Here is a 25789-nt window from a genome sequence, read left to right as displayed (position 1 = left end):
CAGACAGAGAAAGCAAACACTGCATGATGTCACTCAGGTGGGATCTAAAAGAAAGTCTAACTCATAGAAATAGAGGGTAGAATGCTGTTTGCCAGAGGTTGGGGGTGGTGGGGGAAATGGGCAGATGTTGATCTGGGTACAAACTTGTAGTTATAAAATGAATAAGTTCTGGAGATGTACAGCTTGGTGACTACAGTTAATAATATGTATTATATACTTGAAATTTGCTAAGAGAGTAGTCTTGAGCATTCTCACCACACACACACACACACACACACACACACACACACACACATAAATGGGTAACTGTGAGGTGGTGGGTGTGTTAATTAACCTAATTGTGGTAATCATTGCACATTGTATATGTATATCAAATCGTCACATTATACCCTTTAAATATATACAATTTTATTTGTCAATTATACCACAATAAAGCTAGGAGGGGAGAGATTATGGAATCTCAGCCCCTACCTCAGACCTGCTAAATCAGAATTTGCATTTTTTAAAAATCCGCAGTTATACCTTAGGAAGCACTGGCCAGATCACTGGTTTAACGGCAACTGCGGCAGGTGAGACTCAGGCAAATCATTTACTATTTCTCATCCCTGATTTACTGATTAGTAAAGATGCCACTTAGACTACATGGTCTTTCAAATCTCTTTTTCCGTTAATTTCTCAATATGGAGAGACGGCAAACTGGTGACTTGCAGGCAGAAATTGCCCTGGTGACATTGTGTTAACTGCCTAGGAGTTTTCTCGTGGTAACAATGGACTGACCACCCTTTAAATTGAGCATGCACTCTTCAGTTTCTCTACCGAGTTATCCAACTCAATGTGACCTAACCAACTGACCATTTGAGAACCTGGCTGAGGGATGAGGGGTGGTGGGCAGCAATATTTCTGTGAGAAAATAAGAGAAAATATTTGCGACGTTAAATTTTTCTAAGAACTATTAAAGTTAACGCTATATAAATTCCTAACCATACTTTTGCAGCCATTATGCAACCTTCATAAAAGGTTCTGTAGATATTCTGGAATCCTGATTAGCCCATTATTATCAAATTGTTTAAATTTTTCATGATTTAATATTAACCGTTGGCCTTGTTTCTGTAGGTGTTCAAACACTCGAAATACCGCTACTGAAAGTCATTGTTGGAAACCCAACTCTGTTGGAAGTTAAAGCTGAAGGCTCTTTTGATGATACTGATAGTTATCTAATGGAAATTTCCGCAGCTAGCAAAACTTTACGTCAAGTAAGATTTTCTTTACCTACAAAAAAATGTATGACATAGAATATTTAGAATGTAAGCTGAGGAAAAGACGGAAAACTTACACATCATCCTACCTATGAAGGATGACTGAATACTTTTAGGTATTCCAGAAAGGTGTGTGACAGAACGGAATAGAGGTTAAAAGGGTGAGCTCTGGAAAGGACTAGTTGAGTTAGATCTCATTTCTGGTACTGTGTCTGTGAACTTGGCAAAGTTATTTACTGAGGCTAAAGTTTCCTCATCTATGAAATGGAGAAGACAATAATAACACCTACTTCATATCATTGTTCTGAGAATTAAATGTGCTAATTCAAGTAGGGCGTCTAAAACATTGCCTGGCACATAGGAAATGCTCATTCACTATAAACGTACAGTATTTTCTTCTTTTTTTTCCCCTAAAACTGGGAGGGCATTGTATATACACTATAAAAAATGTCCTCCTTTCACTTCACTACACGTTTTAATCCCTTTGACTCAATAAATACTTTTCTACATATTCTAAAAATTTTTATCATAAAAACTTTAAGATATAGAGAAAAGTAGAATTTCCATCTAGCTCTCTATGTAAATTCAAATTAAACAATAGTCAAGATTTTGCTACTTTTGTTTTATCATCCCTACTTAATTTTGTTTATATTCTGACATATTTTTAAATGAAGAGCAGACATTGTGTCATTTCACTACTATATGCTTCCATACACATCTCTAAAAACATGTATCATCTCTCACATAACCACAATACCATTATCATTCCGAAAACTTTTAAAGTAAATTTTTGGTTTAAAACCTATAAATTCAATAAAAATTAGTCTATAATCAAATTTCTTCAATTTTCTCAAAAAATTTATGGTTGGTTTGTTTGAATTGAGATCCAAACAAGATTCACACAGTATGTGGATTTTCTTTTTAATCTTTTAAGTCTCTTTTAATTGAAAGGTACTACTCCATTTTCTTCCCCTGCCATTGAATTGTAGAAATTGGATCAGTTGTGTTATAGAATATCCAGCATTCTGAGTTTTCCTTTTTGCTTCCTTGTCTTTTACATAATTGTGCCTCCCACCCCAACCCGTCCCTAAATTTACTTTAATAATATAACCCTTGTTGGATTCTGGTTCAATGTGTTTTGGCTGAAATTCATGAAAAACATATCATTTTTAGTGTCTACAGAACATAGATATAGGGGTAAAACTACCCCTACCAAAGTCTACTACACCACTATAGTTATTAGTATTTCTTCATTTTTAAAATTCAGTGTCAAACAGAATTTATCAGATTTTGTTGAATGTTTAATATTGTTCAAGATTCAAACACACAAATTCCTACGAAGAACATATCTTGGTGAAATACAGTAATTGCTAAGTGAATAATTTCCTTTCAAAATGTATACCGATAGGAATTATTTTATTCATATCATCAAAGCAAATGTCCATCAGTGAATGGGAGAAGCCTCATGGATGTGAGTTGGATGTAACAATGATGTTTATTTAATAAGGACTTCTTGACTCTTGCTCATTTCCACATGTTGCCCATATCCAATGAGACTGGAATGTTTTTCTTCCTGGAAAAGAATGTGTTTTCTGTTACGAGTTATTCTCAAACAGATCTTCATGTCAAACTTATCACTCTATCTCTATTTCCTATCATCGCTTGTTTTCCATTTTTCTTTTTTCTGTCATTAGTTGGTTATTATATTAATTTGCTATGGCCGTCATAACAAAACGCCACAGACTGAGTGGCTTAAATGACAGAAATTTATTTTGCCATCGTCCTTGAAGCTAGAAGTCCAAGATGAAGGTGTCAGCAGGGTTGACTTCTTCTGACGCCTCTTTCTTCAGTTTTTAGATGGCCGTCTATTCCCTGTGTCTTCACATTGTCCCCTCTCTGTGTGTGTCTATGTTCAAATTTCCTCTTGTTTTAATGGCACACGTCATATTAAATTAGGGCCCACGCTAGTGACCTCATTTTAACTCAGTTACCTCATTACAGGCCCTACCTCCCAATACAGTCACATTCTAAGTTCCTAGGGGTTAAGACATCAACGTATGAATTTTGAGTGGATACAGTGCATCCTCTAGCAGTTACTTTAAATAATCTGCATTTTATTTGGCTATTTTCAGGGTTCAACTTCACTGGCATTTATTGTCTGGGGAGCATCAGTGGACTGCTTTGTGACAACATTCGTGCCAACACTGAAAAGCAGCTGTAGTTATCTCAAATCTATACATCACATTCCTAGTCAATGTATCCCATTGGAAGACTGGATCAGTGGAGTCCACAAAGACAGTCAGGGTTTTAATATGATCAAAACGTTGCCGGTAAAAAAAACCTAAGCAGATTGTTTTAAGGGTACCAGTAATATATTACTGTTGTGTGACTGGCTGGCCATTCATTCTTAACATTTCTTCCATGATGTGCTCAAAACATTCTAGTTACTTTTCAGTCCTCATGGCATTTCGAGGATATGATGATGATTTATTTCTAAAATGTAAAGCTTTCTGAAATAATGATTTCTCTTGGGAACTTGGTCTCATCATTATTAATATCATTTATGCTATATTTTGGTGGCATAATCTTGGGCTTTTGCCATATATGAAGTTATTTGGCCTTGTGTTGTCCTGTCCTGAACTAATATATCTTACTGGCCCCATTTCAATGTAGTAACAATTTTAATTTTTGCCTTATGAGAATCTTTTTAAAATATAAATTATTACTCTGCTAACTTATAATTTTCCTTGTGACAAAAAAGCAAATAACCAAACTTGAAAAATTGTTTACTAAATACATCACTGGGACTCTTTATAAAGTGTTGAAACTTTATTTCATTGACTTTCTGACACTATTTTAGGTACTAAAAAGTTTTTTTATTTATTTACAAAGTCCAAGTTGTAGTACCATGGGTTGAGTTTGTTGAAATTCCAGAAAATACTGAGTAGGGAGCGTAGAGTAATATAATAAATAATAATGAATTATACATTTTCTTTGCTTAATCACTTGCAGATAAACTACAGACCTCCATCTAATATGGGAATCGCCATTCCACTTACAGATAATTTCTATCATGCAGATCCCAGCAAACCTATACCAAGAAATCTATTTCACAAGTCAAAGGTAAATCATTTTTCTACAAATAAACTAGTGTTTATTTGAATTCAAGAAATCATTCAGTACAATTACAGATGGATGTAGCTGGGGGGATTAAATGAGAAGGTACATTCAGTACCTTGCTCCATCTGCCTGATATTTCAGCGATGGTGATGATGGTGATGATGGTGATGATGGTGATAAAGGTGATGATGGTGATGATACTGAGGAAGATTACTTCTACTGTTACCCGTTCTTCCTACTACTACTGTAGTCCTCTCTCCTCCTACTGCTACTCCTGAATATGGTTTTGGGATAAAGATGTCTAAAAGGACTTTTCCCCCTGACCTCTCTCTGGCTCCCATTTGGATTTCAAAGGGGATAGATAGGGTCAAAGCATCTTTTGTCAAATGAAAATGGCCCCCAGGCCCATCTCGCATCTCCAGCTCTGTGAAAAGAATGGTGCCCAAAAGTAAAGAAGGGCGCTTATTCCAAAATCGGCATGTTTAAATTCCTGCCATATTCTGCCTAGAAAATAATTCAACCCCAGCAGAGCTCTGCCTCTCTGGAGCATGGAGTGAGCAAGGTAGAGAGAACAGACTGTCACCATTAGCTTCAGCAGAAAAGTACATCATGGGTTAGCTTCTCAAGGAAACCTCGTAGATGCCTGTGGAATCTCTCTCCAGATAACCACACCTCCCTGCCTATATACCTGTACAGAGAGACTGTCATATCCCTTCATGAGCATGCACACACACAATGACATAAATTGTTTCTTTTGTTCAAGGCTCTCCATTGCCTTCCCATCTCACTCAGAGTAAAAGCCAAATTCTTACAGTGGGTTATAAGGCCCTCTGTGATTTGGCCTTGATATTGCATCTGACCTAGTTTCCCCCAGGTCAAGTTGCTCTAGCCACATTGGCCACTTTGTCAACGGTGACAGCCTATTCTTCAAATATTCCAGACATGTTTCCACCTCAGGGCATTTGCAGTTTCAAAAAACTTCCTGTCTGGGGTGCTCTTCTGCCATTTGTCACATGGTGCACTCTGTCACCATCTTTCGATTTTTGCTTAAATGTCACCGTCATTGGGGGGCCTTTCTTAGCCACTCTATTTAGAACTGTAATTCCCATCTCTGCTGTTACCCACTCCCTATCCCCCTTCCCTGCCTTATTTTTCCTCATTACACTTACTACAATTTTACACATTTTACTCATTTATTGTGTTTATTGTATTTCATAAAAAGGTAAGCTACATAAGGCAGGGTTTTGTTTCTTTTTTTGTAAATCTATTTTGTTCTCCATTGTATCTTTGGTACACAGAACAGTGTCAGATATATGGAGGCCTAACAACTGTTGAACAAAGTAATAATACATATTTACACTCATATTGTTACACACACACACACACACACACACACACACACGAGAAGGTTGACTTCTTGTTGAATCTTGGATTTCAGGGTAAGAAGCTCTGCTCCTTTGAGCAACTAGAATTAGAATACTGTGTTCTTCTTTAGCTTCAGTTTATCCCAAAGATAAACCCTGTTGTGTCACTAGAACCAAGCCTCTTCTATTGAAATATGGCTTTTCTATATTTGTATGAAAGTCCTTAGTTTTTTGGGTTTTTTTCAGGATTTTCTTTGGAGTTGAATAGGAAATGTATCTAATTTACACCGAAGTAAATAAGAGATTTTTAATGCACGTTTTAAAATTCAACAAATGTTAATTTCAGCATTTCCAGTGTTGTCAGGTGCTGTTGTCCTACAGACATCCTCTGAGGACGCAGCAATGAACAAGATAAACATGTTACCTTCATTGATCCTTAGTCTATTGGGGGAGAGCAGGCATTAAACCAAAACTTACACAACCTAAATGGTGCCATCTAGGGCAGCGTTTCTGAATAGCATGGTGCTCCATAACCTGAACCAGAATTATCTGGGAATATTTCTACAACGCAGCTTTCTCATTGTCGCCTCATAGCTCCTGAATCAGAAACTACAGGTGTAATCCTGAAATCTGCATTTCAAGAGATCTCCCAGTTGACCCTTATTTACCGTGAAGTTTAAGATATAGACAAATAATAGAGACAGACATAAAACACACAATATGACTTGGATCAGGGATGCCTAACTAACTTAGTCTGAAAAATGAGTAGAGGTTAACCAAAGGAAGAGGGAGGAAGAGTATACACAAGGGAAAAAGGGAGACAAATGCTGAGGAAACATCATGCAGAAAGGACAGAGATGGGAAAGGGCTCAGTGACTTTGCTCAACATCATTAATTATTAGGTAAGTGCAAATCAAACCACAGTGAGATACCACTTCTTACCCATTAAGACAGCTATAATACCTTTTGTAATGCAAAATGACAAATGTTGACAAGGATGTGGAGAAATCGGGACCCTCGTACATTGCTGATGGGAATGTGAAATGGTGCGGCTGTTGTGGAAAACAGTGTGGCAGTTCTTCAAAAATGGAAACATGTGGAATGACTATATGACCCACCCCTCGATATATATCCAAAACAATTGAAAATGTATGTTCAAACAAAAACTTCTTAGCAACATTATTCATAATAGCCCAAAAGGGGAAACAATCAAATATTTGTTAACTGATGAATGGATAAACAGAATACGCTATATCTTTGGAATGAATATGCTATACAATGGAACATTATTTAGCCATAAAAAGGAAGGAAGTATTGATTCATGCTACAACATGGATGAACCTCACAAACAATATGTTAAGTGAAAGAAAGCAGTCACAGAAGACCACATAGTGCATATTTCCATTTATACGAAATGCCCAGAATAGGAAAATTCGTAGAGATGGAAAGCAGAATGAATTGACATGGGCTGGAAGAGGAGGTAAAGGGGCATAACTATTAATGTACCCAGGGTTTGCTTTTGGCATGATGAAAATGTTCTGGAATTAGCTAGCGGTGATGATTGAGTACTATTGTGAACATACTAAAACCCACTGCATTGTACACTTGAAAATGGTTAAAATGGTGAATTTTGTCTCAATAAGCAGAAGAAAAAAAGTAGTTGGGAGGGAAGGGGAATGGTAATCCTAAAAAAATAATAATAATAAAAGTAGAAGGAAAGATAGTATTTTAAAAAATAGAGTTGATTATCAAAATCCAAAGCCAGTTCTTTGAAAAAAATGAACTAAGTAAACCGATCTCTAGCAAGAGAGATCAAGTAAAAATCGAATGACAAATGGGCAGTTGTAGTAGAGTTTAAGTAGCATTAGTGAATGCTATGAGGAAAGACAAGTATGAAATAGTAGGTATGGAGAGTGTTCCACAGCGTCTGCAAACCATAATATCAAGTCCTCTTAGGCCTGTTTTCATGCCCGCGATGGGAGGGGCCAAGAGCAGGGAATTTGGCAGTCCTGAGACGCAGCATTCAGAATGACAGGCTTTCTAGGTCCATACATCTTAACCATCAACCGCCCTGACATAAACTGGCAAGCAGCTGAGTGATACTCGCATTCAAATTACCAAGCGAGGAGACAATATTCAGAAATAATATACATTTGTTATGAATGGATTTCTTTCCCTTTCTTGAGGATTTTATTCATTCAGGGAACAGATATTTACTGAAGATTTACTCACTTTGCAGAAATCCAGCCAAACAAAAAAAGCCCAAGTCAACCTATATTAATTCTATTTGCAGAAATCTGGTAAATTCAAACAGTGTGCTAATAAATCTACTCGGGAGGAATGTAATTGCACAAATGATCAGAAGTTTTCATATGCTGTTGCTTTCTCGGATTGCAGAGAAAAGGTAAGATCATTTTTAATTACCTGAAGACATAATACTTTCATGTTAATAAGATGATGAAATGAGCATTTTGGTTAAACATGAAAACTGAGACATAGAAATAATATTTTATTATGACATAGAACTAAATACGACACAGGGCTGAAAAGATCTGGATTTAAATGTCCCCAGACAAGTTAATTAACATCATATGTAAAACAGAATAATACTTGCTCTGCTCTGTACATTTCACAGGTTCTTATAAACACACACACACACACACACACACATCTATAGTTAAACAATTTGCAATTTGGCAAACACTCCACTAAATTATGGTGAATATTGATTCATTAAAAAATATTTAGTATCTAATATATATTGGGTCCTGGGATAACAGAAGTTGAAATCCTTATAATCAGGAGCTCAGTCTGGAGGTAGTGACAAAATAGAAGACAGTGTAACATGTTGGTGAAGACAATGTAACATGTTGGTGAAGACAATGTGTCCTGTGTCAAATGTTTCATTCTGTTAATCTCAAAGCATTCAAAGGTATATCAAGTTAATATTGGTGTTTGCATTAGTCAAGCTGAGTGTGTACTTGGTATAACTTTCAAGTAAATCTATTTCAAGGCCTTGTAAGACTATAGATAGCATTATATTAATCAATATGGGGCACAGAGTCACATTCAATAAACTATGAGTGTTGTTATTATATACCTCTGCAACTCCACCCTTGCTGAATTACAATAATATTTCTTGAGCATTTACTACTTGCTAAACACTGCTCTACACCTTCTCAATGACTTGTCTCATTTTGTATGAGGCACAGAGAAGCCAGGTAATTTGCCAAAGATCACATCATAATATGCAATAGAGCTAGTTTTGAACTCTGACTCCAGAGTCTGAGTTTAAAGAGTGTGGCTGAAAGATCATGACTGGCTGGGAGAGAGGTGATAACGGAGACGGCAAAATGCAGTTCATGCCGTGCCTTAGGGAATAGCCAACAAAGTTTGCACAACCTCATAGTAAAAGGCCTGTGAAAAACGCCCATGGGAAGTTACGAGTTTTGTTACCACAATGTTTGTATATTACTTTTGGAGTTCACATTGATTCTTCTGTAAGAAGAATCTCATACCCTGAGAAGACAGAAAGCTCAAGAAGCCCATTTCATTTAGAAGAGCCAAATTCTTGGGAATATATCTATTCATTCTTTACCAGGAAATCAAATTAGTATTGATGTTCCAAAGTTATATTCGTTCTTGGAATTTGCATTTTAGGTTCCTCGTTTTAAGTTTCCAGTCACACAGTACCCAATTTCTTTGGAAATTCACAGTGAGGATGGACATATGCCAGTGGAAACTCCCTATCTGGTTACCGTGATGGAAGTGAATAGGAGGGAAAACTGGGAACTAAGTAGGATTTGCTTTCTTCTATAATTATTTTATCTTATAAACAATGTTGTTATTACTTAGATAAGTGGTTTACAGAAACTGTTTGCACCAGAGATATGTAGCCAGGGGTTCTTTGGAAAAGAATTTGAATCAGTTGGCACACTGCTGTTCATTCTGCTTCTATTGTCTCCCTCTTATTTCATCACTTCCAGTGACCTGGATTTTATGGCATAAAAGCATTTTTGAAGAATTTGAGCTGTAAAACATTTGGAAGCCATTTTGTAGATGCAGCAAAAATGATTGAATTTGTGCTACATGTTAGTCTCATGTCTCCTTTCACCAGTTATGCAGTGTTACAGAGGAGGTTATAAAAGATACTGCCTTTTATAGTACCGAGTTTCCCCGAAAATAAGACCTAGATAGACAATCAGCTCTAGTGTGTCTTTTGGAGCAAAAATTAATATAAGACCCAGTCTTATTTTACTATAATATAAGACCCGGTCTTACATAATGTAATGTAATGTAATATAATATAATACTGGGTCTCATATTAATTTTTGCTCCAAAAGATGCATTAGAGATGATTGTCTGGCTAGGTCTTATTTTCAGGGAAACAGGGTATCTGTCTTCTAATTATGAGTAAATTTCTTAAAGATTTTATGGTAAGATAACTGAAAAAATGCAGAAATATTTTTAAATAAGAAAAATGAAATGTACCCTACCTCATTTATATTAGGTTGGTACAAAAGTAATTGCGGTTAAAAGGTTAAAATAATTGCAAAAACCGCAATTACTTTTGCACCAACCTAATATAATCTTTTATCATACGTTTTGTGTTTGTTTATGTATGAATACTTCAAGGTAATAGACAGATCGATAGAATTAAACAAAATTTTGATCAGTCATTAATGTTATCAAATATGCAGATATTTGATATTCAGTGAGTCTTACTATGCCAAACACAGGCGTTTTTGGAATGAAAAATGCAGTAAAGAAAAGTACTAAACATTTTGCTTTAACTATCATAACATCCCCATTTTCTGTGGTGTACTGGAGCCTGTTGTTACTAACTTTTGAGCACTGATTGTTAAATAGTCAAGCATTTTGCACACAGGTTGTTAAAATGTGGGTAGTTTGAAATTAGCCATGGGAATTGACAAATGCTGCAATCAGAGATTTGGGGTCTTTTTTTTCCCTTTTACATCCCATATTCCATTACACCACTGCAATGTCTAAATCCAACACAACATACGTGGTTTTAGAAAGAATTATAGGAAAGGCAGGAGTAACTGATCACTTTTTGGGGGAAAAGATTTCAGTGATCCTGTTGTGAAACTTTTCTGCCACCTTATTTAAAATCACTTACCAACCACTAAGGTGGTCCTGAAATTATCTTATTGCCAAAGACACAAAGTATGTGCAGGTCAGAACTGGTCATGAGCATGGAGCTTCAAGGAAAGGTCAGCCTGAATTAAGATGCTTTCCTTCTTGACACCTCTGAGCAGATGCAATGAGAGATACAAGGCTTAATCACCCCTAAATATATCTTCCACAAAGTCTAGCAGAACTAAAAGCATGGGATAACTCAGTTATGTTGTGGAATGGAATCTTTCACTGTACCTTAATGTATGTAACATGTTGTATGCAAAATGAGAAAATAGCAGACATGTGCTTAAAATATACTTATGTACTTTTAGCACACACTGTACCAGGAAATGTAAAAAAATTGAAAGATTACTTAGAACTTATTCTTCATGCTCCAGTGTATAATCCTTCGGGCCTCAACTTAAGTATAAGGGTAAGTTAGCAGCATTTTTGTTTTTCCTGTTTCGAGTTTAGATCAAATATATATGTCTAAACTAAGATTGGTTTTAATTTTAAAGTATAGGTATCCATGAATAGTGGAAACAGCATCTTTAAAGTATATGGAGAGTGTTTATGTTCCCTCTATATCCCTCGATGTCACTATTTCCAAAGGTATCTGAAAGTTGAAGTGAACATTGACTTACTATGTTTTGAGGAGATAGACATCATGAATACATTACCTACTAAGGTACAGCAGAAAGGGTGTTTCTAAAAGTGAGGGGGAAATGGGCTCCGTATTCTTCACCTGGAGATACACCGACATGTCTTCCGGTTCCTGTTGTCCTTAAGAACATGTGAGGTGGATATAACCTGGGCAATTGTTGAGAAAGCCAATCAAAGTTAGGGGACATATCAAAATCATGAACATGAGGATTAGCCCAATGTATGCACCAAGGCCATGTTAGGTTTTATATTGCTGTTTCTTCATTCTAAATATAAAGTGCAGTATCAGCTATCAAATCATTCTGTTTCCAGTTTTTGTCCTTTTCCCTCCATTTTTATTTTGAAAATGAAAGTATATGCCCAAGAGCCTTCAGGGGATTGGAATTTTTTCATGCAACATCTCTAGGGAAAGTGACCATATTTTTATTTAAGGGGACATACATGTTGACACCGCTAATGACAGGGTATGCTTTTTCCACAGGGCTCTGAGCTTTTTCACTTCAGAGTGTCCGTTGTCCCAGGGGTCACTTTTTGTAACTTAGTTGAAGAATTTCAGGTACAGTGACTACACAGGTATCAAATGGGGTGATGGCTGGGGATATAACATGACCAGTGTTGGTCCAGGAGACACTGAAGATTAAAAAATGGCAGAATTGGTGTGATGGACAAGGCTTGGAGACGGGATCCTGGAGAATAGTGGTGACATCAGTAATGGTGCAGTTAGAGCAGGTGACAGGCGGCAGGGCTGATCGATGCTGGGGAAATTCTACTAAGTGCCTGTATTTGTTGTTGTTCCCTTTCCACCTCCCACATTTAGCTTGGTTTTCTGACTTTTGATGCCCTTCCCCTCACCCTGACCTTCCCCTCACCCTGACCTTCCCACAGAGACATATATGTCCCATTTTAGTTTCCAGTGTTAGCCTCCCTTTGGTTATGTGCATTATAATAATAGAGTCTTAAATACTCCCAAAGCTATCAAGATGCAACAGAATTTGGAACCAAAATCAGTCTCCTGAATCACCCCATGATATGCAATGACACATTTTTGCTTATTCACATAACAACATCTGCTGCCTGTAAAGGGTGAAAAGGAATAAGGATTTGATTAAATTGATTGCTGACTCATTCATTGGCAACTACCGGTACCACATTATCAAAAACGAAATCAATCCCACCCCTCTTTTCCTTTTTCTATCCTGGCCCTGTCCCAAGGCCAGCCCCGGTAATGGATCTGCACAACTATGAGACTGGGCAGCCCTGGCAGCAGTGCAGACACCTAAGACCATGAGAGAAAATCCATCTCACTAGATAGAGGAATCAGGAAAAGAGGCACCTGTCATATGAAGAGCGTGAGACGAAATTCCCATTATTTTTCTCTCTTTTCTCACCTCTTGGTCCCAAACGCAGCCTCAGTTTCAGAGACTCGCACAATAATACAGGGAGCTAAAATTCTCCTGGACTCTCAGCTTTCTTTCCAGAGGATTAGGAAAAAATGCGTCTGGGAGTAGAGTGTGGGGAATTCCCCTAAGAGAAGAGAACGGGCGAAGGAGATTCCTAATTCTGTACATGAATTAGCACAAGTACCAAGCAGTACATGAGCAGAACACACTTAAAGAAGCACAGCAAACAAATAAAACTATACTATAAACACCATGTAAGTTCCAGAATAACACGAGGGGCACAGGAACCAGGAAGACACAATAGCATTGCAGAGGCTTTGAACACTCAGCTGACAGTAGAGCCACCAACCACAGAGAATGAAGCATAACTTGTGATCTCAATTTAATCAGTATGATCAACTGCTAAAACAAACAAAAAATCAACAGTTTCTGGAGACTTTTTAACAGAAACTGGAGTCTCACACCAAAATATCTTAAGCATCCAGGATACAATCCAAAATTACTCAATATACCAAGAACTAAGAAAATACATATAATCAATTCTGAAGAGAAAAGACAATAATGAGCAAATGACAACCAATGAAATTATCAGGCAGATATTTTAAACAAGCTATTATAACCACGTGCCATTTTCAAATGAATGGAAAGGGAGATAGTTTCAGCAGAGAAACAGAAGCTATATAAAAAAGAACTAAATGGATAAGAACGGATGGCATGCGGGGACTGTTTCTAAGAAAATAGATACGTCCTCGGGTCACTGGGAAGATGACGGTCCATTTAACTTGAGCTTTATCGTAAAGCAGTTGATCAGTCCTTTTTCTGTCCTCAGCATTTTCCACATCCCCCATTGTCCTATTTCCATTCATCTCAGCTTCCTTCTACCTCAAAAGGTGATCTTGCTTCCTATTTCACAGAGAAAACGTAAGCCACTGGGTTTGAACCACCTTCCACACGTAACATAATGGCACCCCACCTTGCATGAACTCTCAGAGAAAAACACAATAATCTTAGCTCTCCTCTAGGAACTTGTTTTACTAATTATCCATTCAGGCAGAGGAACAATTTTGAACACCCAGAAATTTCTCTGTCCGAATTTATATAGAGGCTTTTCTAAAGAGAAGATCGTTTGAAAGAGCACATGCTTAATCCCTCAACCTGGAACGTCCCTTCTTCTCTTCTGTGAACCCACTTATTTTTTAAGTTCCAGCTCAGGAAGCGCCTTCCATGCCTATCTGAAGCCGGTAGGCATTCCCTCACCATGTTCCCACAGCACTTGGCCCATTCCTCCAGCACTGAAATGCAATGCTTTCCTGCCATCGAAGTGTCCTATCTGCCTACCTCTGCCATGAAAGACATAGGCTAAAGGCATAGGATAATACATAGACTTCTTTGCTCTATCTACTGCGTTATTTTCCAAATTGTCAAGAGACTGTTTCCAAGCTTTGTGAATGCTGAATATCATATAAGTCTGGGCAGAATTTTACTAAATGATTAATAGTGTCTGCACGATGTGGGAATCATGTAAAGCTCCATGTTTTGGAATTACTAGACTCAGAAAGCTTAAAGACTTTGTTTTTCCTGTTGCAGATTTACGTTGATGAAGTGCCACTTCCATTTCCAGGACACCCACTTATTGCCATCGCAGCCGCTGTAATGCTAGGGGGATTAATTTTTTTAACATTTATGCTTCAAATACGTAACATCCACCCATGGGATAAGTGCCGAAACTTGGTTAGAAGAAGCAAAGCGAAGTTATCAAATGTCAGAGTCAGTCAGCTGGCTTACAGATCAACCTCTGAATAGTGAACATATGATTATCACAATTTTCTCTTTATTTTCTAGTTTTATTAGACAATTTTTAGGATACTATATTTAAGTGTTATTATAAAAATTAGATAAAATACTACAGAATTACCATTATAACTCAAATTGCTATTTGTCAATGTGTTTACCCTTCCCTTCTCTAATTTTAAATATGCAGAAAATATCTTAGGTCAGTACTTACACAGAGGATTTTCCTTAAGGTGTTTAGAAAAATAAAAAACGATGACCATGTCTGTGTGAACTGGGTTTTCCGTTTTTCAGCTTTTATTAACTGGAGCCCATTCTGTGTGTTCAGCGCCTCTCGGCCTTTATACATGAAATCATCCGGGTTTCTCAAAGTAACTTCAAAACTGGACTGTGGTCCCCAAGAAGAGGGAAATGTGACTCCTGTCATGGAGGTGTCGCAAGAACACGGTGACTGGGCGAGGTATTGGTTTATAAGGCTCCATGCAGTGCGTAGGATTCCAAAAGCTGTGCCCCTCCTCGTGCTGACGCCGCGCACCTGTTCCCAGGTAGTCAGGAAATGGGCAAGGCATTCAGAGATCAGACCTCCAGTCTCCTGGACAAGCTCAGGCGGAGAAGCTCGCCGCTTTGACAGCATATGGAGAGGCCAGGCATCTGGCCCAAAGAGCCCGCTTCTGAGAACTGTAAAGCAAGGCCGTGCAGTATATCATGGAAGTTGTTCTGCGATGGCTGGGGGCAAGGTGGATACAAGAAGCAGACTCAGGAGCCAGACATCTCGGGTTCACCACCACTTCCTAGTTGTGTGTGACCTGGGCAAGTTAGGTACTTAACTTCTTTGTGCCTGACTGTTTCCACCTGTAGAGTGGGGATAATAATACCTACCTAATAGGGCTACTGAGAGGGTCAAAACGAATGAATACACGTAAAGGACTTAAAACAATGCCCAGCTTTGTGAATACTATAAATATCAGCTGTTTTAGGTGTTGTTAGGTTGCAAGTAATAGAAAGTGATTCTGATTATAATTTAAAAAAAGGAAATTTATTGCAAGGGTAGTACAGAAAGTCAGACAATCAACGCAAAATCTGGACAATCAGTTCTTGTCACAGGCAGGAGTGAAACCTAGGAAACAGGAGTTTGTCAAATCTTCGGAGTGTAACTTGGGCCAGGGGTCTAGAGATAAAACATGGCAGGGTGGTTTAAAGTGTAAGTTCCAGAATCTAATAGCCTGGTTTTTTTTCTTTCAATAAACTTTCAAAAATTTTAGAATAGTTTTAGATTTACAGAAACATTTTGAAGATAGTGCAGAGGGTCCCTAGGTAAGCCACGCTCAGCTGCCCCTGGTGGGAACACCCTACAGCCTGATTTTTCTCTGGCTCCATCACTCACTAGCTGTGCTGCCTTGGGGAAATTATTTAGCCTAAGGTTCTAACCTGTGGGCCACTACATGTCGTCCTTTAGCCAGTCAGACTTTCAGCATACAGGCCCGTGCTGGGCACACATCTGTCTTCCTGTACATGCGAAGATAACCCAGCCATTCTACATACAACCACAAATTCGTTCACCTATTCCCCCGCCCCCAAAAAAAGAAGATTCAAAGTCATGTATAACTATGGGGTTTAGAGGTAATGTTGTAGAGCCACTTGGAGTCTACACATCTGTAGGTGCTATGGATTTCTCTTAGTTTCTACCCCAAAGGGGAAAAATGGTGATAATTATACTTTATCCGAAAAAAAGAAATGTGAATAGAGTCCGCGGCCCTTGTTTCTGTAGCTAATACCAAGGGTGATGTTAGATTTCTGTCTCCGTCCCACATTCCATGTGCTCCCTGGCCTGCGAACGGCAGCTCAGCTGATTAGGATCCTTTGCCCAGGAACACAACCATTTCATTCCTGAGGGCTCTTCGCCTTTGGTAAACCTAGTCTCTGGTAATGGGTTCTCTATCACTGTGTATGATACTTTTCTTTATCCTTGGACATGTGGCCCAGAACCCACGAAATTGACCTTGGTCCCCATTGTACGATAGCATCTTTATTTTCCCCAATAAGATCCATTATCTTCTCTTTTGCCTGTTTTTTTTTTTAATATGCCAAGAATCAAACATGGCTACAAGGCGTCTCAGTTTCCAGGTTACTGGCATCAGTATTGCGTTCACGGGTAGAAGCATTTCTACACTGGTTAGATAGACCACGTGACTAGCTGAGCCCAAAGTTGAGAGCACAAAAAGCCAAACTTCTTGGTAGAGGTTTATTAAGTGAAATCTTAAAATGAACCATTCACTCTCCACCCCCATGTTCCCCAAATTAATGTGCTCTAGCCATAGGAAGTATCCCTGGATATTGGGTATTACTGACACGGAACATATATTTCATCCAGCCGGAGAGATCACCAGTGTCCAACGGGCCACTGTGCATGAACTTTCCAGGGGCCTTCTTGTATCACCAGGTATGAAGACCACCTGTTTCTGGGTGACAGAGTCCACCATAATGTGACAAATCCTCCAAGACATCAACCTCTTGCCTCTGTTCTTTTTGTGAAGTGATTGAGGATTGGGTCAGAGGCACATTGTGAGGGATTAAAACATTCAGAGTCCCAAAGCACTAAAAAGATTACGGCATCTCACCATGTGTAATTTAAATTAAAAATTTGATACGGTCTCCGTCAGTTTCCACCATGGCCAGGGCCAAAAAGTGAGAAGGTGATGGTGCCGCCGTCAACCTCACCTTCAGATGCTTGCAAAATAGATCTGGGATTCAGGTGTGGCTTTATGAGTGCGTGAATATGCGGAAAGAGGGTTGTATCGGTGGTTTTGTTGAGAAGGCAATTCAGTGTGTGCTTTTTTGGTGTCCTTTGTTGGGAGTGTAGTCCTACAACATTTATCCACATTGTTTTGATTACCCCTATGTTATTACCAGATAACAGTTAAATGCTGTGGGATTGGTTTTATTTTAAAAAGCTGAGATAACACAAAACTTAAGTGCACGTCAAAATTAGAATAGCTTCTTTATAGATCTTCTGATTGGAAAATTCTAAATAAATTCATCAGAGTTTTACTATTCCCATGTTTTCTTTTCTTTCTTTCTTTCTTTCTTTTTTTTTCCGGTTACCCCGTTCCTTATGTTGGTACAGAAAGTAGCGGAGATGAAAAATTACCATAGAAACTTATAAGGCATTCAGAGCAAATGGGCAGGCGTGCTTTCTGTATAATAAAGATAATGTCTCTTTTCTGGAACCAAAGGCAACATGCTTGGGGGCCCATCATGAAAGATTGGGATTCCCTCAGCTCAGAGTTCCTTTCAGGTAACACAGCCCACCGTCTGTGCACCTGTCCTCTGGCCCTCTTTGTATCAACCTGGGACGCAGGTGCAGGGTGGGGTGCAAAAGGGCTGTTACTCTAGCTGTTGCTGTTGCTGAAAGTAACAAAGAATCTGCTGTTTTGTCCCAGGAGTCTGTCTTCAACCAGCATCCAGGAAACCACCTTGTTAGTTTGCAAGGAGGTTAAAATCGCAGACCCTTTACAGTTGTTTACAAAATAAGACAAATGTGTTGACAAATCTTCTGGGTCACCAGAGAAGAGTAACCATATTTGTTGCAATCTGACCTGGGCTAGGCCCCACTCAAAGCCGCCTACTTTTCAGCCAGCATGCCCTGGAGCAGAATATTTTAAATGACCATGTTCCCTAATGGTTTAAAAGGTATTCTTCTTCTGCCTTAGTGGTAGACAATGCAAGGTGCTCTGGCCTCTCCTGGCCTTTGGAGTGGGAGATCCCCACGGGGCTCCACCATAATGAATTAACCCAAACTTTGCTACAGTGTATTCTTGCTGAGTTTGACCTTCTACTCCATCACTCGTGTATCTTACCAAGACAGCTTATGAAGTTGCTTCTTCATGCTCTTCAGGCCCATGCAAAAGAGTGTTCTATAGCAAAGTGAGGTGGTCAGCTCACACCCCACTAGACTGGGGCCAGAGCCAGAAGTGGGAAGTACATGGCTGCCCGGCCAGGACAAGGCCTGTGCTTGAAATGGAGTAATACGCCTCAGGCTTCATGGCTTGTCTGTACCGCGATGGCTGTTTCCACTCTGCCAATATCACAGTGACCACACCTGGCCTGGCCATCCGAGGCACCTCTCATTTCCAGCGACATCAGGGATCCCATTTTAACCGCAGCGCCCCCCACCATCACCCTACCATACAGTGTGATAGGTAAGAGCTTACGGTCCAGGGTAAGGACATCTGGAATGGAATGCTGCCTTTGCCACGTTCTAGCTGTGTCATCTTGGGAAAGTTATTTAACTTCTCTGTGGCTCAGTTTCTTGGGCAATCTAATGATGATTGGACTACTTCGGAATTGAAGGAGTTAATACACATAAAGTGCTCAGCACAGAACCTGGCACCTAGAAAGTGCTATAGCTGAGTTAGCTGTGTGAAGGGGAGGTCAGGAGCACGTTGTAAAAGGTTCAGAGGCTGCCGTTATCAATCTGCTCCTAGTGACGAGAAGGGGAGAGAGACTTCTGCATGTTGTCAGTCTTTGACTTCTTCTCTCCACTGGGACAGGTGCCTCCTGGCCTTCCAGGGTCCCCCAGCATGGTGCCAATCTCAGGCAGGGTTTGCAATAATCAGTCCAGTCCCTTAGAAGCCCAGCTAGCAGCCTTAGCTTGCATATTGAATACAGTCTCAGGATGACAACGAATTAAGACTTGAGCACACGTCATGTTCTTCAATCTTTGATCCCACATCTCAAAACTTCTGGCCCATAAAAGTTTCCCCCGAGTTTTGACAATAAAATGAACACATTTCTACAATTTGCAAGTCTATGGTGCACCTCTTTTCAGTTCCGATTATGCTTAACACCCTCCCATTTACTTGGAGTCAGAACCCACCGTTCAGCAGAGAGTGCGGCCGACTGGAGGGATATTAAGATTTAGCCCTCAGTGGAGGCGCATCAGGAAATGGCAACGATTTCACTGAAGGAAGAACTGGTGGGTGATGAGCATTTAGTCAGTTTTTTCAGCAGCAGCAACCCTCAAATCTCAGCTCTCAGTGGCTTATGACAATAAGCTCACTGGTCTGTGGATTGGCTGTGGTGGTTCTGCTCCAGGCAGGTCTGCCCCACAGTTCTGCCCTCTGGAACACAGGCTGAAGGGCAGCTCTTTTCATGGCAAAGGACTGGACATGAGAGACGCAGCCAAACCATCTGAACTGTCTAAAGCAAGGGATGTGCATCGTGTCTGCTCATTTTCCATTAGCCAGATCAAGGCACGTGACCAAGCCCAACACACCAGTAGGCCGGGAATATGCACTGCTCTCATTGCAAATGTTGATGATCCCACTCTTACCTGGTTGCTTTGTTATCTACTGCTCCACAATTTAGTGACTTAACACAACAACCATGTTTTTTGCTCACGATGGTGTGGTCTGGGCTGAACTTAGCTGGGTGGTTCTACTGGTCTTCTCAGTGGTCATTCATGCACAGCCTTCAGCTGGTAGGTTGGCTGGGGGCAAGGCTCAGCCATGTACCTGATGTCTGAGCTTTCTCTCTCCATGTAGTCTCAGGGCCTCTCCTTTTCAAGAAATCTCTGCACATGGCGTCTCTCTAGATGGCTTCTCTACCAGGGCAGCCAGATCAGCTTAAGGCTCCTAAAATGCAAAAGAGGGAGCTGCCACACTTTCACCTGATACTGACACATCATCCACAGTCTGTTGGCTAAAGCAAGTCACCAGCCTAGCCCAGATTCAAGAGAAGAGGTCTATGCACACGCATGAGTATTGACAGGTGAGGTTCACTGAAGGCCACCAATGCAGCTGACTACCAGAAACCACCCTCCTCAGCAAACCACCCTCCTTTGTATGCTGGGGCTAGAACATCAAAGATGACTTCCTAACTCCCATGCCTAGCTCCTCAGCTGGGTTGGCTGGAACAGCGGGGGACTGGCCAGGCATCTGTCTCCCCATGTAGCCTCTCCTAGCTTAAGCTTAGTCACAGAACTGTGGTACATTGGTAGGTGGACTTCTTACATGGCGATTGGCTTCCCCCAGAACACAAAAACAGGAGATACCAGATTTTAATACCTGCACTTTGAATTCTCATACTGTCAGTTCTGCTTCATTCTCTTGGTCAAGATGGTCCCAAGGCCAGCCCAGATTCAAAGGAAGGAGAAAGAGATTCCACCTCCTTTGAGTAGCAAGGTGATATTGCAAAAGAGCCTATGCTTTGGGAGGAATTCTTGCAGTCATCATTGGAAATATAATCTGCCACTTTGATGTTCAGCTAAGAAATCTACTTGGGCTGTGAACTCAACTGGCAGTCTACTTCAGAAATCCCCCAAATCAGTTGTGAACCAACTTATTAGTCTCTCAGCTTTCGGCCACAAGCAATGAAAGCGTCATTCAGAAGGGTCACAGAACAGTTCTGACCAAGGCTGTTTTGTCTAGACCAATAATTTTGGAACTTGCGTCAGCATCATGAGGAAGAACCACCCAGACCTGAAGCACCAGCATTCCTCTTTCAGTAGTCAGTTCATATGCAGCCCTTCCTCCCCGCCCGACCGCATGGCCTGTCACACCCAATTAGTCCAGGACCCTGCACTAACCCAGGCAGCTCCAAGCTGCAGCGACAAGAGTTCCTGGCCAGACCTTTTCACACACTACCGTCACGTGACTAAGCTCCCAGCCACCATCACCACCACCACTTCCATCTCTGGGGCTCTGATTGAAGTTAAAAGTCCTCAGCAAGAAGCTGGCTGAAGGAGTCTAAATCAGATGGTTATCCCTAGATCAGTCAGCTGTGGCCAGGGAAAAGGTCACAAAACCTGTCCTAGCCCTTCTGTTCATTGGGGCCATCCCCAGAGAAGAAAAATACATCCTTTTTTAGCTTGGCAATGCCTCTGATTGGTGAGGAACACGAAACCTTGTGCGGAGATCCTTAGATGCAACTATTAACAAACCAGGATGCTTTGTCTTCAGGAGCCCACAGCATAGTGGGAGCCTAAGACCACACAAACATAATTCCATGTAAGACAGTTACGCAAAGCATAGTAACAGTAAGAAGGAGGTAGTATTGGGCCAGAGAGGAGGAAATAGTTGGGTGACTTTTTAAAAATTGGATCTTGAAGGCTGATAAAAGTTTCGAGAGGTGGAAAAGAAAGTAGAATTTGGGCAGAAGACACATCAGTACCAAAGAAGTTGAAGAAAAAGTTCCAGGGAAGTAAAGGAACATTGAGTAGCCTTGTATAGTACAGGAGAATATGGTAGGATGTGTGCGAACCATTTCTAGTTGTCTATGGATTTGAGTCTGTTAAAGACATTATTTACGTTCAGTTTGCAGGACTAAAAGAAGAAAGCAACACAAAAAGTTGTAAGGGTTTATAACAATGAAAATAATGTGATTTTTTAAAATCCAGGCTTTTTTTTTTCTTCCTGCTCTCCTCTGCTCCTGTGATAAATGGAAACAACCTTGTGAAGATCCTTCTATACCTTTCTTTCTGTTCATGTATAGTTGTCCCCATCCCACCCCATCCCCCATTATAAATTGGCAGAATGGGTATTAAAAGAGTGATTCTGGAAGTGAGGATATAAAGGATTGCAGGCTCTGTTCTCAATGATCTGGCACTTTTTCCATGTGAACAAAAAATGTATACTGCAACATCTGACAGATGAACCCTAAATCTTCGAGCATTCACTTTGGGTCAAAGACCTTGAGTTCAATATATTTAGTAGGACCTGTACATTTAAACCTCCCAATAAAGTGGCTGCTGTCCTACTCATAGAAAATGTTCAAATTTACACTCAAAGTCAAATCAATTTTAACAAGTGCTTATCAGGCACGTGTGCGACCAGCACTGGTTTGGTATCTGTAGGGAAAATCAAAGTTGGGCAACAGTCATTGCCTGTGAGGAGTTTTGAAGTTAAGTTTTATGAATAAATTATGGTTCATTCCATATTCAAAACTATTCTCATGTATGTTTTTTTTTATGTCACTCTCGGTAAAAGAGTGACATCACGGGAACACCTTTAAAACCATGGGAAACACAGACAAATATCTAGTATTTCGAGACATTTCAATTTTTAGCATCATGATAAAACTTGAGACTATTTAGGGTAATTACAGTAATGCTAGAAAGCCCTTTTATTTTAATGACGGCTAACCTTATTCTGTTTGTGGCAACCAGTATTCACCAGTACTCGCCTTTCTGAATTGGCAAACATTTCCCCCTCTTCATTCAAGAGCCTTCGATGACACTGGTGTGTTCAGGAGGATCAGCATAGCAGCTGGTGGACCTCAGCTGAGTTCTTGTGCTACATTCTTTCAGTGTCTGTAGTGAGGGAGGCATCTCCTCTGACCTTGGAAAGGTTACTAGTTAGTTATGCTGACTGTAGGCTCTTGAGCACGTTGGAATAAAGCTTTCTTTTTCTGATGGCAAAGTTCTTTTCTGGCAGAGGACAGTTATAACCACAGTCTGTATGCCTTCTAGACTCATAATTTGACCTTGCTTGAACCATTCTTGCATTCCTAGACTAAACCTTACTTGATCAGGATGCTTTATTTTTCTAATACCCTCTTGAGTCTGGCTAGCTAATATTTTATTCTGGACATTTATGACTGTAAATGTTAGGGAAATGAGCCTATAATTTTCTTTCTGGTACTGTCTGTATCTGGTTTGGGCATAAAAGTAGTTCAGTCATAAAATGAGTTTGGCAGCTTTCCTCTTCTCTTTTATGGAAGTGTTGTTCACTGAAGGTATGGATTTTCTGTTCCATAAAGGTTTTATTAACTCACTAATAAAACTGTCGACGGTAGACCTCACTCAGCTTTACTCTTTTTTCTATTTTATACAACCTCCTGGATTTATTTGTGTTTAATTTTACTGAGTACTGACATTTCATCCCCGTTTTCTACTCCAGTGCCTTCTAAAAACATCTCTTGGTTTTCCAGCTTACTATGGTCTTCTAAGCAATCCATTTTACCATTTATTCCCATATATTCAGTTTCTTGATTTGCTATTATTCATTTATTGGACGAATATTTATTAAGTGTCAGGCACTGTTCTGGGCACCCACTTCTGTATAAACCTTTATAAGGGATAAGGAGCAGATTTTCTCCCTCCTCCAATAGGTCTTTTGTCCCTCAGTGATGGAAGAGACATTTTGTTCTTAGTTCTTCTGTTTTATATTAGGATAGATATGTTTATTTGTGGTACTTTGGTCTTTTATTTTTATCCTATACTGAAGATACCTCTCGTTTTTTCTAATACTGTAATACATATTTCAGCTTTGAGGTGCTTGTTTTCTTTCACTTTAGAGTTTAGAAATAGCATCTACATTATGAAGCAACAAAACTTTTGGATTCTAATAGTTTGTTTTAATTTGGTAGAGATAATTTCCTCTCTGTTTTCTTTTCTAGCTTGAGCACATTAATATCTCTTTATTTACACACATTCGTTCATTCATTTAATAAGTAAATATATTTGTTGTTTGTTTGTGTAGTAGTTTATTTATTTATCATGTGCTGTGTCCCAGGCCACATGGTAGGTGTTGGAACTATAAAGATGCAGAGAGCACATCCTCTCTCCTTGTACAATCTGGGATCTACCAGATGGAAAGAACATACAAGTTTAACCAAATACATTCAGGTGTGGTGCCATCACAAAGAAGTGATCATCAAGATAATTAACTTAAAGGAAAGGAGGACTTAAAAGCAATAAAATTAGCAAAGAGTTTCGGTAGGGGAAAGGGCTTGCTCTATCTTTAATTTAGGGAATGGTGTGCAAATGAGGGGGGTCTTGAATATGAAGAAGGAAGGGCAGTGACATATGGGAAGAGTAAGTCATTATTGTCATTGTTTTTGCTTTTTCCTGATGGTATTTTTTTTTCCAGATTATGGTTAAATGTTAAATAATGTCTGGGCTTTGTCCACTTTCCTAGAAGTAAAGAGACTCACAGGTTTATAAGCCACCTCCCCCCACCCCCATTCATGGTAATGTTGACCATCATCATGGCCGTCTTGGTCATTCTTTATCAAAATATGTCTCCCCCCACTCAATTTATACAGAACAAAAGAGTAGTGCTTGAAATCTGATTTATTTACTTTTTAACATTTTCTTCAAACAAGTGCCATTAAGATTAGAAACGCTTTCTATACTGTGTTCATTGTTAAAGAAAACTGGTGAGCTTACATCATTGATTGGTATTCCAAGGGAAAACATCAATGATAATACAGGTAAAAATTATTTGTGTTACTTCTCTTACAAGTAGATTATAGTTTAAATGTTAATAATACATGTATGGAGACTTATTTGTGAATTGAACTATTTTGAACCAAATTTTGAACTTGATAAAAACGTTAATAATTTGTTTTAATCACCTTTCAATGCTAAATTTACAAAAATTCAGACTAAATACTTTCATGAGTATATCTGCTAAAAAAGTGTCATATAACCTAACTTTCTAGTACTATAAATATTTCCATTTGTTCTCAAAGGTTTTTAATACAACAATTCTATATGGACCGATAAAGAGACTAATTTCAATAAAAATTTGTGTTAATAAGAGTAAAATTAAATAATCTTTTAAATGCTAAAGGAAGTGACAGTTTTAAAAGCTCATTTAGTTATTAATATAAAGGAGCAATAAGGAACACAAAACTTTGAATGTAAGGTGTTTAACTTGTCAGAATTTTATTCAGAACGAAAGACAATAGGGCAAAGAAGAGTAACATGGAATTTGTCACTTGAGGAAATAATCATTTGGAGTTACTGAAGTTCTGAGATGTATAGGATGTTAACATTAAAATCTAACAAGAATTGGCAAAGATTGAAAACATAATACCTAGTGTTCATGAGCATAGTTGTCGAATGTAGGTTGGTTGAACCTTATAGGAAGGTAATTTGGTAATATACGTGTATTTCAAAAGCTTTGGATATATTCACACTGTTTGTCCAAGTGGCTCCACCTCAATGAATTTATCATAATGAAACAACCTGAACTAAACATAAAAATTAGGGATAAGAACGGCTGATATTCAAAAATTTAAACAACCACTATGGCATAGGATCAACTAATCA

The 25789-nt window shown here is 39.2% G+C and overlaps 1 protein-coding gene across 1 annotated transcript in view; it reads left to right on the top strand.

Annotated features, from left to right (window-relative positions):
• CATSPERB (cation channel sperm associated auxiliary subunit beta) overlaps nucleotides 1-14994 on the top strand; it is a gene marked incomplete at its 5' end in the record, with an annotated part of 68620 nt that extends 53626 nt beyond the window's left edge. The window contains 8 exons of the mRNA XM_081048930.1: nucleotides 1114-1253; nucleotides 3389-3586; nucleotides 4269-4379; nucleotides 8034-8144; nucleotides 9401-9536; nucleotides 11212-11312; nucleotides 12024-12098; nucleotides 14530-14994. Coding sequence (XP_080905056.1) covers nucleotides 1114-1253; nucleotides 3389-3586; nucleotides 4269-4379; nucleotides 8034-8144; nucleotides 9401-9536; nucleotides 11212-11312; nucleotides 12024-12098; nucleotides 14530-14745 — 1088 coding nt within the window. The 3' untranslated portion in view covers nucleotides 14746-14994. The remainder of the gene's footprint in view (nucleotides 1-1113; nucleotides 1254-3388; nucleotides 3587-4268; nucleotides 4380-8033; nucleotides 8145-9400; nucleotides 9537-11211; nucleotides 11313-12023; nucleotides 12099-14529) is intronic.
• Nucleotides 14995-25789: the final 10795 nt, after the last annotated feature.

This window comes from Rhinolophus hipposideros (assembly GCF_964194185.1).
Source record: "Rhinolophus hipposideros genome assembly, chromosome: 5".
Taxonomy (NCBI): Eukaryota; Metazoa; Chordata; class Mammalia; order Chiroptera; family Rhinolophidae; genus Rhinolophus; species Rhinolophus hipposideros.
This window is presented reverse-complemented; position numbering and strand designations above follow the sequence as displayed.